The 13,153-nt window shown below is 39.7% G+C and overlaps 2 protein-coding genes across 3 annotated transcripts in view; both read right to left on the bottom strand.

The window, feature by feature from the left end:
- Positions 1-51: 51 nt before the first annotated feature.
- On the bottom strand, positions 52-4,025 carry rbp5 (retinol binding protein 1a, cellular). 2 transcript variants are annotated; one of them, XM_088410522.1, is made up of 5 exons: positions 3,878-4,025; positions 3,666-3,753; positions 2,699-2,883; positions 1,862-1,963; positions 52-550 (listed from the first exon to the last, which is right to left on the bottom strand). In XM_088410522.1, exons 1-5 carry the CDS (start codon positions 3,905-3,907, stop codon positions 497-499), a joined length of 459 nt encoding a protein of 152 aa, XP_088266648.1. In that variant the 5' UTR covers positions 3,908-4,025; the 3' UTR covers positions 52-496. The 2 variants fall into 2 exon arrangements, with proteins under 2 accessions (XP_088266648.1, XP_088266649.1); XM_088410523.1 differs by having other exon boundaries at positions 3,666-3,758; positions 3,878-3,990.
- An 889-nt stretch (positions 4,026-4,914) lies between these two features.
- The window catches only part of ptpn6 (protein tyrosine phosphatase non-receptor type 6), an 11,439-nt gene continuing 3,200 nt past the window's right edge, over positions 4,915-13,153 (bottom strand). The window contains exons 5-16 of the mRNA XM_088410517.1: positions 11,362-11,545; positions 11,170-11,286; positions 10,809-10,937; positions 10,615-10,711; positions 9,632-9,711; positions 9,412-9,558; positions 8,055-8,186; positions 7,832-7,986; positions 6,579-6,646; positions 6,351-6,502; positions 5,408-5,472; positions 4,915-5,288 (exon numbers count right to left, since the gene is read on the bottom strand). Of these exons, the coding sequence (XP_088266643.1) occupies positions 5,189-5,288; positions 5,408-5,472; positions 6,351-6,502; positions 6,579-6,646; positions 7,832-7,986; positions 8,055-8,186; positions 9,412-9,558; positions 9,632-9,711; positions 10,615-10,711; positions 10,809-10,937; positions 11,170-11,286; positions 11,362-11,545 (1,426 nt within the window). The 3' untranslated portion in view covers positions 4,915-5,188. The remainder of the gene's footprint in view (positions 5,289-5,407; positions 5,473-6,350; positions 6,503-6,578; positions 6,647-7,831; positions 7,987-8,054; positions 8,187-9,411; positions 9,559-9,631; positions 9,712-10,614; positions 10,712-10,808; positions 10,938-11,169; positions 11,287-11,361; positions 11,546-13,153) is intronic.

Raw genomic sequence — 13,153 nt, 5'->3', positions numbered from 1 at the left:
TTTTTTGAACTCCATAGCTCAAGGAATCCCCATTTTGAGAAAACCACAAACTTTCGCAGCGTAATATTCAGTTTTATTCTGTATTTCACACTTCAAAACAGAAAATTTCGCAGAAATTAGTGTCAAAAATGTCACTGTGTTGGACATTGCTTCTCGGTACGTATTTCATCCTTTTCTCGATCCCCTGTAAAATTTGCCTCTTCACTAAGTAGTCCCCTTCTATTGGCCCGTACCAATATATAACAATCATTTCACTAAACTAATAAACATGATATGAAAGCCTGTAGAATTCCTTAACAATAAAACAACGGAACGTCGCTAAACTAATCTATGGACGCTAGGTGGCGTTGTCCCATTCGGGTTCAGTTAACAACAACGAATGAAACAGTGAACGTAGGCAATTATGATCATTTTTAGGGGCACCTCAGGAAAATTAGCCGCTGGCGCTAATCTCGATCCATCGCCAATATTGAGCGTCCAGCCGTTTTGAGAGACTTCAATCGGCCTTCTTGAAGACTTGCTTGGCGACGACGCCTTCCACTCTCATCTCCTGCAGGGATGGAAAAACGCCATCAGGGGGAAGACGAAGGAGGTGTTTAATTAATAGTGACGACGGGGTGGGATCCAAAACATTTCCCTGCCCCCCTTCCCCGTCATTTGACCCCGGAATCCTTTTTTCTCCTTCTTTCACTTGCCTACTTAGCGACTGCAAAATCCTTCACGGGCTATCCGGCGCCCCCTCTTTTCCCAGCCTTTTTGAAGAGGCTCAGCTGCGGCCCCCCTCGCACAGCGACTTAGGGGAACAATGTCTCCTGTATGAGACGTCTTCATGAGACACAAAACATTGGCAATCCTCTTTGCAAGCTAATTTCATTCACTGGACGCTTCATTCGGTACGCCGGCAAATGTCTCACGTAGGCTTTGATTCTGAAAACGGACAGATGGGCTTTGTCATGTGGTTACAAAAAAGTAGTCTCAAAAAATGTAAAAACGCTAAAAATGGGGTTTTGGAAGTCATGAATTGGACATTTTCAATGAGACAAATTTGGTAATAAAGTGCTGTAGCTAGCTAAATTGGATTAAAAAGATAATCTAGCTAAAATAGCTAACTAGTAGAGATAGCCAGTTAGATAGCTACAATAGTTATCAAATATGATAGCAAAGATGTAGCTAAAATAATCAGCTAACAAGATAAATAGCTCACCTGCTAGCTATTTAGCTTGCCTATAAAGTTAGCCTCTTAGGTAAAACAATAACAAAGTTAGCTAGCTAGTTAGATAGCGAACGTGTAGCTGGTAGCTAGCTAGCAACGTATTTATCGTGGCTATAGTCTTTGAGAATGTAGCTAGCTAGATAGCTAGCTAGCAGCATTTATCTTAGATCGAGCTATCTCTAATATATCTAGTCACTAGTCAACTATCTTTTATTTCTAATCTTATCTAATTTAGCTAGCTCCTGTACTTTATTGCTGAATGTGATCATCTTAATCAAATTACCCACAATTCTGCAATCCCCATGGAAAATGTCCAAGGCGTAATATTTCCAAACAGCCCTTTACCATACAAGATTTAATAAAAGTATTCCACCCCCTTTTAGCTTGCACGCTAACTAAAACAGATAAGATAGCTAGCTAGGTAGACAGCTAGCTTGCTAACAAGATAGAAATCTGTAGCGATAGAATTGAATGATCTGTTTAACTAAGGATATAGCTAATTTTAGTGTAAGTGGCCAGCATCATGAGATATGGTAAAAAAAAAAAAAAAAAAAGTATAGACTTCGCAGAAAAAAATAGTATTTTAAGATGATGACAAAATGCTGAGTCCAAGGCGGCAGATGGGTTTTTGTTTTTTGTTCCCCTTACCAAGTGCAGCTTGTCACCGTCCAGCCAGTGCGTCCAACCTCGCCCTTGCTTCTCGCCTTGTTGTACGCAAACCAGCTTGTCCCCTTCCCAGCTCACGGTGGTCTGCGGGGGGTTCAAAAACATGCTTTGAAGACTACTGCACACGTAGTCTGCATGTTAAGTAGTTGCTATGTTTAAAGCCCTCTTTAGCGTTAGCTCCAAGTTGCTTATTTTACTCGAATGTTCTTGGAACTTGTGAACAATCTGATTAGCCACCATAACACAAAAAATGTATTTAATCATCATCTATCTAGTGCAGTGTTTCGGTGCCCCTTGATGCACTTCAAGGGGTACGAGAAACTAGATCTGAGTTTTTTTTTGAAGGACTCCTGAAATTAGTCAAAATGCCCATTCCATTTTTGAGCATGGCTTCTTAAGAATTTTTGGTGAGTCTGCTCATTATAGACATGCCTACCAAATTCCACGTTGTTCGGCAAATCTAATTTTGGGAGTTGAATATTTTCAAGTCAGTATAAGGCCCAAAAATAGCCGTTTCAAATCAAAATGTCTGACTTCCTGTGTGTTTTTGAGCATGGCCTCTTGGGGCTTTTTTGTGGCTCTGCTCACTGTAGATCCGCCTACCAAATTTCACCTTGCCAAATGAAACCGGCTTGGGGGGCTGAATTTTCAAAAGAGCCCGTGTCCTTTGTAACTTTTCTGTAATTGTTTTCACACAAACGCCCACCTATTGTGAGCGGAACCACAGGAGGCAGCTGCAACACAAAATCCCGGCAGGAGGCCCGGCTGACTTTGCGCACAAACCCCGCTCGTATCACACCTCCGACGCCCCGCACCAACCTGACACGTGCGGCCGTCCACGGGGCCGAGATCTTCCGTGAACTCCTGGCCGATGACAAAGTCCATATTGAAGTTCCTGAAGGTGGTGAGCGTGCGGATCTTCATGGCGCCCGTGGCCGGATCGTGGCTGATGTCCTTGGAGGGCTTCAGCAGGCACACGATCTTCCTCAGGGCAAAGTTGATGTCTGAGGAAGGAGGAATGCACGAATGAAGGACCATATATATATATATATATATATATATATATATATATATATATATATATATATATATATATATATATATATATATATATATATGTCCCTGCTATGATAGAAAAACCAGATTGTGTGTGTGTGTGTGTGTGTGTGTGTGTACACGGGGTCACACAGAGGACAGGTTGGTGAGCTCAGTCCTTGATTGTACAGCTGCAAATGGAGATTATGACATTATCGAAATGAAGGGTGTGGAGCTTTTTCAATTTTGTTCATATGGGAACGCATGTAAATAAAAAAAAAAAAAATGATCGGAATATGAAATTTCACCTAATCGCAGCCAGCCCAGTTCAAATGGTGTGTTGATGTCGATAGACATCAATGGCAATGAATGAGCCAGCCCAAAAAAAAAAAAGATGTCAACGATTCTCATTGCTAGGATTTCCATTCACGTATTTCTACGTCAATGGCGCTCAATAGCCAGGTAAGGTTCTTCAGGACTGATACTTAAAATTGTCCATCAGGTTTCATAAAAATGTCAATATTTGGTAAAATGCCGATTATGGGGCGGACCAATTATAGTCACAGATATGACCTAATAACGACCTTTTTGGGGAATTGCGCAATAGACCAGATCAAATGCTCAGGCGGGCCAAATCAAGCCCGCGAGCCACAGATTTACCACCGTACTTTTTGAATTGCAGCAAAGCAACTGGCACTGTGTAAAACATTGCACACCGCAATGGAAAAAAAAAAAAAAAAAAAAATCTCACCTAAAGCTGCAAGATAGGCGTCCATGTTCTCCTGTTCCACCATGTGAAAAACACCAGAGTAGTCCGGTTTGGACATACCGCCTTGTTCCTGGACTCCAAACACAAACACACAAAAACACTCAGAGCGGTTTCAGGCTGCAAAAGGCGGCGCGGGAGCAGCAGAGAAGTCGCGACGGTGAACGTCCGATTCCCGGAAAGCAGAAGTGACTCACAAAAGGCTCGCAGCTTCTTTTTTCACTCATGCCAGAGTTTGGAAGGAGGGAAGGAGCGAGGAGAGGGAGGAGGCTTCATCCAATCTTCTTCCCTATTGCCTTTCACGCTAGGGGGCGGAGTCTCAGAGCCGGGAGGAGGAGCATGTTGCTCTGGGGAGGATTGGACCCGCCCCCATGAAAGGCTCTCACTTGGAACAAAGCAAATTCTTCATGTGGTTAGAACCATTGAGAAAAAAAGGTTTTGTGTGTTTAAAAAAAAAATGCAATATTAATATTGAAGATTATAATTAGTTTTTCATTTGAAAAATCTATCAAATTCAGTGCCAAACATTTTTAATTAATATACTAATATATATATATATATATATATATATATATATATATATATATATATATATATATATATATATATATATATATATATATATATATATATATATATAATGGGAAAAATGCCTTTAGCAATAAATCAAAGTTTTTGTTTTCATACAACAACAACAAAAACAAATCACATGAAAGAAAAAAAGTTATTGAATCATCCATCCATTTTCTCAGTCAAAACAAAATATTTGATTTTATGTTATCTTCAATATTTTACTCAAAGCTGCTAGTACAAGAAGCAAAAATAGTTGTTGAAAAATGCAAGTAATTGTGATGAATTATCGAAACTTTCACGCCTATTCATTTAAAAATGTGATCGCTTGACAGCACGAAAAAATGTAAACACAAACAAAATATTTGTACTTGATTTTATGTAAGATAAAACATTCTACTCAAACATCAAAAATTGTTGTTGAAAAATGCAATTAACTGTGATTAATTATGGAAATGTTTGCGATTCGCTTGACAGCACAAATTTTTTTAACTCAAAACAAAATATTTGTACTCGATGACTTTATGTTAACTAAAACATTTTACCCAAACAAATACTGTTCCAGGCATAAAACAATGAATACCATAAAATAAACATGCTTTTGTTTTTAATCCTGAAATACGCAGAGGAGGAAGAAAACATGAAAACAATGAGCGGAATCAAATCCAAATCCATATTTTGATTTATTGATTTACAGTATTCATTTGAGTTATGGTAACTCATTGAGATTGGATCGATTTTTTTTGTATGAAGTATGCACGAAACTGCCAACAGAATTCTCACTTGGGTTGATTTTTATTGTAGGTGAGGATATGAAGGTCAAAGGTCAAAAGATAAGAGAAATAGAGTACAATAGAGTAAACGCATCTGTACAGTTCTAATCGTACTTTCCTCATTTGCAGCCTTTGCGATGTGAAACGGGCCCACATAAATAAAACTTATTTTTTCTTTAATGAGCCACTTTTCTTATCCGACTTGGCCTTCTTCTTGTCTTTCTTGGCCTTGCTCAAGTTCTCGTAGATGTCCGACTCGTTGTTTCTGCAAAGACAAAAAAAATGAAAAAAACAGGCGTAACGGAGGAAGCCGAGTGACGGCCGACACCTGGGCGCCATTTTTGGAGCGTCCGCGCGATGTCAAAAGCGTCTTTGCTAACTCACTTGGCCGCGTTCCTGCTCCCTGGCGGGTGTTTGAGCTGCAAATTTTCATACTCCATCTCGGCCTCCTGTAGGAGGAGGTCAACGCCGGGGGTTAAATCTTTGGAGGTCAAAGTTCGTCTTTCACAAAATGGCTGCTGATAAAAGTGTCTGCTGGCGGTGGGGTTTAAATAGCGGAGAGAGGTTCAAAAGCATGTTGACACACTGAAAAATACTGTCAATAAGTACCTGAGATGGAATGGCTCAACTCTGTAAGGACGTAGAAATACGTCTTTGGGAGTCAATGAGTGTTGAAAATTAAAAAAAAAAAAAACACTTTTTAAATAATATTCCAAATTAGAAATGGGATGAGCCCCAAATCCCCCAAGACTACATTTGGTAAAAAAAAAAAAATAATACACGCTTCAAGACTGCAAGAAAATGAACAATTTAGCTTTTGAAATGTAAACAGGGGAGTAACTTTTTTACGTTTTTGTCCATTATGTTGGTTCTAAAAAGTAATGTGACGGCTCTCGGCCACAATCGAGTGCTACTAGCTAGCAGCTAATTTATGCTAGATGCTGCAATAAACACTGACAGTAAGCACCATACAATAAAATGTCTGCCGTCGTTTTTAGTGCCCTAAATTGGTGATAGAATGTAATTTCCAGTTTGCGCAGCGCAAACTAACCGTTGCAACACGCTGTTACGGTGAAAACTTGAAAATAAAAGCATTTTATATTTATATATTCATATTTTGAAGACTGGCCTTCTCACCACATTTGGCAGCGTGTTTTATTGTCATGCAGCACTGTCTTCTGTCTATTCCATTACACAACAAAACAAAAAACTAAGAAAAAAACTCGAGAAAAAAGACGAGAAATTTCATGACGTTCTAATCTTGCAAGATCTCGTCCCATCCAAAAGATATAAAAAAAATGTTAATAATCAAAATGGTTCTTCTTACCATGGAGGCACCATCTTTGGCCTTGGTAGTCTGGATGTACTCAGACACGGCTAGGTAGATGAATTTGTACTGGGCCTCGGTCTGGACCATACCGGAACGCTGCTCGCGCACCATCTGGATGTACTTGGAGATGTCGATGTCACAGTTTAGACCTGGAGGCGGACGGGAGAGATTGAGAGGACCAAGATGGACACATCAAGGTTAAGCGTTAGTTTTTTGGGGCGTTACCTATCGTGTCAATGGTCTCAATGATCATGTCGATCACTACGATGGTGCCCGTCCGACCAATCCCGGCGCTGAAGACACAAAGCACAATCAGTGATGTAGTAACCAGGGGCACCACTAGAGGGTGGTCATGGCCCCTAGGAATTCCGCCAGTTAATATAAACTGTAGTACATTTATTTCCCCAGTTGTTTTGTTTACAAAAAATTGTCACACTTAGACTACTGAAGAGCCAAATATACTCGAGAGTTTATTTTTCTAAGGTTACAGACATGCTTTATTTTGTAAGCGTACAGTATTTTCCGCACTATTAGACGCACCGAAAAGGGGTGAGAAAATGCACTCTTTTGAATAAAACTGAATATCATACTTAAGATCACTAGTGATTGTCATTGAGTTAGGGTTAGCATTTAAGCTAGCGATTAGAGTGTTAGCTCGAGAATGCTAGCATGCTATCTTAGTCTTCTGTTTATTATAGATACGTGATGAACACTGTGAAATATTTCTGCAGGCGCCAATTAGCAAAATATAAGTAAAGGTCACTTGGGTTCAGAGGGAAAGTGTTGCGCAACACCTGAGCACAATAGGAAGGGTTAGGTATTCGTTTCGTATGTAACAAAACGGGCTTTTATATTCCTGGCCTCACAAGCGGCAACATTCCTCAAGGATAAACTATCAGTTGACTTGAAACCTTTTACTCTAGTAATCCTAAAATTAAGCCCATTTTAATCTTCAAAATGCATGTAGTCACCAAACAAGATGGATTGTTTTCATAGTATTGCGCTGCACTTGCTAGCATGATATTCCAGAGATAATGTAGAAACAAGAAAAAAATGTTCTGTACTAAAAATGGCGATGTATCTTCTCTGGATGACACACGAGAACAGTCTGAGTTTGATGGGCTTGATCTTTGCCACGGAGTTCCTCAGGGATCGATCTTAGATACAGTAATATTTTTTATAGTGTAATCATTTAAACTACAAAGAAGTTGTAGACTTAATTTTTATGATATCAGTTTATTATGCTCATCTACAGTTCCAAGAAGCTATTTTCCAGAACCATCTTTCACCGTTTATAAATTCACTAAAAATGGTAGTAACGCGAAGATGATACCTTACACCATCGATATCTGAGAAAAAATGGTACTTAATAACCTGAGAAATGAGTTGTTTTTCCTTTTGAACCCAGAAATGATGTGATGTGTGCTGAATTTTTATTTGTATCTGAATGTGGTGACCTTTTGTACGCGTGTGTGTACCTGCAGTGTATGATCATGGGGCCGGCGTCGGGAAATTCCACCTGCTTGGCGTTGACTTGCGTGAGGAAACTGAGGACGCCGCCGGGCTCCTGGGGCACGCCGTGGTCGGGCCAGCTCAGGTACTGGTAGTGCCAAACCAGGCGGGCCTGCTTGGGCTGTCGACGGGAGGCTGACGTAAGCGAGTTTGACCCGGGCGCCGGGTCAAACGCGTCAGAGACGTCACCTTGTTGACGGGCATCAACTCCAAGACGCGGACTTTGTAATCGGTGGCTTCCCTCTCCGACTTGGAGGAGACCACGTAGCAGCCCACTTCCTTGGAGCTCTCGCTGTCGGGCCAGTACGGCACACATTTATTCTGAAGTATACAAAAAATAGACCAAAAAAACATCATTTCGAACACATTCAGTGTTAAAGCAATCCTTAAGACTTCATTCAGGTTTTTCAAAATACTACAAGAACTACTGCTGAATTCTAGAAGGTTAAATCTAATCCCAATGGAGTCAGCGCGGTGATTAGATTTCATGGTTTAAGGCGCCTGACACTCACAATGAATAGGCCCTTAAAGCCAGTGTAGTCGACACAATTTATATAAAGCTCCCGAAGGGGCAAAATTCTGCAATTTTAACATTAACAAAGATTTTTTTATTTGTTCAAACTTAACATGTTTATTCAAACTAAAGTCATTCACTGTTAGCCCAGATAAGAAGATTTTTTTTTTTTTTTTTTAGCTGTCAATGAGCTAATATGACCCTGCCATTTTTATTTTAAAACGAGGGACTTGTAGAATGGAAGTTCTACTTGTTGGGCTAGGTGACTTTTATATCAATTTAAAATGACAAGTAAAACAACAACCAAATCGTGGAGCCTAGAAAAATGTTCATTCTTTTTTTTAAATGATTTGTTATCACATTTTTTGTTTATTATCTTTCACTATGTGGTCTTATATCATTTTTAGTTTGTTTTTAAATTATCATACATTATTTTCTATTAAATTGTATGACTTCATTTTCATTTCATTAATGACACTATCTTTAGTTTTATTTTAATTAATTGTTTCTGTCACTTATATGTTTAAAGGCAGTAAAACCACTCAACACATTTAAAACATTTTTCTCAATATTAACATTTACTCAATTTTTTTGTTTTAAACACTCAAAAGTTCATTAGTAGAAGGGACATTCTACTAGAACATTAGTAGAAGGCAAAAAAGAAAATCATTGAAACAACGAAAGGTGAACCACGATATAATAATAAATATATAAGATTATAGTTAGCTCAATTCGAATTGGAGAAAAGCAAAAGCTCATTTTATAAACTCACCATAAGATGGCGCCAAAGCCCCATCAAATACAGTAGAAAGGTAGTGCTCTGGCGCCATCTTTTGGCATATTGTTGTGAAGGAACTATGTTGAAGTGTTGGGAGGCGCTTCTAAACATGCCAAACTCTCCTTATTTTCCCCGGTAGGACTGATAATCAAATTTTTGTATCACTTTCATGATATAATGAATACATTTTCTGGATTCAGCTTATATCATAACCAAAGTGAAATATCACAGCAAATATGAGGAAATACACCGACCCGGCCTTTCTCCACTTCCCTCGTCGTCATGACGATGACCCTGGTGTTCTCCTGCCACACCATCTGCCAGAAGTCATTGACCGTGGTTGCTAGGCAACCTTGAGTGGCAATGTAAACTTTGGGATTCTCCGACTCCCACAAGGTGTTCTGCAAAGCGGCCCGGGTAAGTCGACTTTAAATGGCGCCTTTGGTGCGACTTGACACGAGTCGGGGGACGTACTCGCATGTAGTTGGCGTTGATGTAATCCGAACCCACCACGTCGGGGTCAGCGTCCTGCAGGATGACTCTTGTGTCGTTGACTGCAATCAACAACGCAAAATATTTGCTTCAGCTCATGGCTACTGGTGTAGGTAAAAAAATAAATAAAAATAACATGAATAATACTATAAACAAAATTGACAAGCCAATTTAAAAATATTTAAAGGGATATTTTAGTCCTTAGGTGGAGCAATTGTACATGAAATAGAAAGAAGTTGGTGAATAACGTTTAAACAAAATATGTTTTTATTACCATTAATGACTACATGAGTGCAATATCCCTTTAACAATTTTGCTAAAATTTTGGATTGCATTTTAACTACCTGTGGTAGACGTTTTTTTTTCTTGATGGGGACTACATGAGCAAAAATTGAAATTTAGAAATCCCGAATGTAAACACATTTAAAGGGATACTTAACTTATTTGGTGTATAGATTGAAGATGAAATACAACGAAGTTGTTGAATAACTAATAAACAAAATATTAACTTTTAACTGCTGCTGAATAAATGAGCTAAGTATCCCTTTGACGCACAATTTTGCTAAAATTTTCGACTTGCAATGTTGCAAATTAACCACCCGAGGGCAGTATAACACAAGCGTAAACGATTTTTGTTTTTTTGTTTTTTAATGCTACGGTCCACTACAGAGGTAATAAATTCTATTTAGTAATGACAAATGAATGTGAAAAAATAAAAGGACACTTTACTTATTTAGTGCATCAATTTTGAATGAAAATGATGAATTTGTTGAACAAGTAATAAATATATTATTAAAATATTACTGTTGAAAATAGCTGACTGAGTATTGTATTTAACCATCTTGCTCAAATTTTGGACGTGTAATGTGCACTTTGATCACCTGGGGGCAGTATAACAGACCTAAAATGATTTTTTTCATAATATGGCCCACTGCATATGCAATAAATGAAAATACAGGACTTACAAGGAAGAATATTCTTGTATCTGTTTTTGGACTTGTTCTCCGGTCTCATGCCTTCTTCTCGACTCTTTTTCACCTTCATCTCCAACTTTTGAAGAGCCTGCAAAAAATCGAATGTTCACGCTTACGTCAGCGCCGCAAGATGGCCGAAAACCTCCAGCGCAGACGGTAACGTGACGACTATTGATGCGCCTTACATCAAACTCCTCCCAGAAGCCCGCCTTGCTTTTCCCGCCCTCGGCCTCCTGCTCCATGAGCGTAGTCTGGTCCAGTTGTCTCACCCGGCTGTCGATGTCGGCCGCGTTCACTCTGGTGGAGTAATACGGCTGCCGGGTGCACACAAAAGTCATATCGTCTTCATTCCGCAAAATTCGCACAATAAAATAATGCCCAATAGAAATGATCCAGTTTTCAAAACTTTGCGTTTATTGGGCAGATGGCAATACTATTGAATATTCAAAAAAATTACCACGCAGGTAATTTTAATGTAATAAGTTCATCCTCATGGAGTTTAAGTCTGGTCTCATTCCTAGTGTTTATCACTGTACTGCGGCCTACTTGTTTGAGGTGAACCCAGTTTCCGGAAATCTCCTCGATGCCTTTCCGTTTGTAGAAGTCCACCAAGTCGCTGAGCGTGTCGAACATGTCCGAGCCCCCCACGGTGTACCGCTCATTCTGCAAAGAGAAGAAAAATACAACTGAAAGAAGTGGAAAAAAAACTATAATGAGGATAAAGCGACGTACACGCACCTGACACATGATCTTGATGTGAGACACCCTCCTGGCCCCCGTTTTGCCGCGCTCGTCCGTCAGAACCGACAGGACGAAATCTCCCGGTTTGGATAAGGACTCTCTGACCAGGAAGGTACCCGACTCGTCTCGCGCAATCAGCATCTTCTCTGCGTTTGGACCAGACAGGTGGCCGTGATACCACCTGGACATGCGATGGATTGGGGGAGGTGATAAAACAATCAATATTTTGTCAAGAATTTGGAAAAAAGAGAGTTTAAAAATGGCTGTTGAAATGGTGCTTTGCATTGATGAAGTAGGCTAAACTTGTGGCTGCTTCTGTGGCAAGCACGCTTCTCACAAAGAATGCATAAACTTTCATATTTATCATTTTTGGCTTTACACGTTTCCTTGTTCTGTAATGGATTTTCAGAATTTAACTATGACAACGATCTTTTGTCGTTCTTGTCAATGAGATAACCGATAAAAAAAAAAAAATAGAGAACAGCTATTTTTCTAGCTTGTGTCATACAACATATATAAAAGTAACTGCACACTATTTAGCATTGGTTGTTGGGTTTGAGTTGCTGCTTTAATGCATTTTAACACACTGTACGCTTGTAAGACAGATGTGTTTTTATGCATCACTGCATAATCCTCTTGCTATTTAAATCAGATACATTTTATTTGTGTGTGTGTGTGTGTGTGTGTGTGTGTGTGTGTGTGTTCGTGTGCGCGCGCGTGTGTAAGTGAACGTACACTCTGCTGGGTTGGGCTTAATTTTAGACCCAGTTCTCGATTTCTTCTTCTGAACTTCCTGCTTTGCGGTTGGAAAATTTCTGATGACAGATTTTGTGGCTAAAGATGACAAAGTATTTTTAGTCGTCAACCGAGCTGGTGTCATAACCCCCCCCCCCCCCCCCACATCATGCCAGAAGAGAAAGAAGGTGAAATAAATAATTTCCTCAATTGTACTATAGTAACATTCTAAAATACTTCAGAAATTAAGAGTTTTGCCATTTTTACTGCTTCAATTTACAAGACGCTATACAGCTCCCTCTGGTGTGCACTCAGAAAAACGCAACATTGTGAGTCATTCTTTGCAGAGGATAAAAAATATATGCCTGCGTGAAGGTATTTTATGTGCATCTACAGATTTACTTTACTTTTTGTCTACATAAGTGATTTTTTAGCTCATCTTGCTGTTTTCGTTAGCATTACCTCGTTCATTGTAAGCTCAGTTCAACTATTCAGTGGCAGCCCTGTTCCCTTTTTTTTTGCTCATATACAGTAGCTGTCAGTGGCGGCTTGTTCGTTGATCTTATCTTTGACGTTAATAGCCGTCAGTGGCTTCAAAATTGGTTTTAATGTGAACGGTCTCAAGCTTAAATCCTCTTTAAAAAGTTCACTAATTGCTGCTAATTGCAAACTGCTGCTTTAAGTAGTTTCAGTCCTGTAACCCAGCCAATACATTTGTGTCCACTGTGGTGGACATTCAGTCTCAGCAAGACAGCAAAGTGAATTGAATCACACCCAAACGTGTCATTAGAAAGGCCAGGTTGTCCTCTAATGGGCACACTAGGATTTAGTAAGGTCGCTCCACAAGTCAAAAGACAAAGAGCAAAAACTAACGTCCACTACAGTGGACAAATGAATAGGAAGGCTCTCGGGAGCGCGGTTATGAACAGGGTACATTCGATACAGGACTAATAAAAAAGGCAGCTCATCTCCCGAGCCGAGTTTCCCGAGATGAGGCAAAGGGTGTCGCGGGGAGGAAGGCGTGAGGACACGACGGACGGAGTGTGCAACAGAG

This window comes from Hippichthys cyanospilos, chromosome 3, assembly GCF_059441005.1.
Source record: "Hippichthys cyanospilos isolate Australia breed blue-spotted pipefish chromosome 3, RoL_Hcya_1.0, whole genome shotgun sequence".
In the NCBI taxonomy this organism is placed as follows: Eukaryota; Metazoa; Chordata; class Actinopteri; order Syngnathiformes; family Syngnathidae; genus Hippichthys; species Hippichthys cyanospilos.
Note: the sequence above shows the minus strand (reverse complement) of the source record. Positions and strands in the feature narration are given on the sequence as shown.

Bases quoted from the DNA above. Each gene is read 5' to 3' on its own strand.
- rbp5 (XM_088410522.1), bottom strand. From the start codon at position 3,907: ATGAGTGAAAAAAGAAGCTGCGAGCCTTTT. The intron at 2,884-3,665 runs GTGAGATTTTTT...CTCCTTCCTCAG, and splicing joins CGCCTATCTTGCAGCTTTAG to ACATCAACTTTGCCCTGAGG. The intron at 551-1,861 runs GTAAGGGGAACA...CCATCCCTGCAG, and splicing joins ACGGTGACAAGCTGCACTTG to GAGATGAGAGTGGAAGGCGT.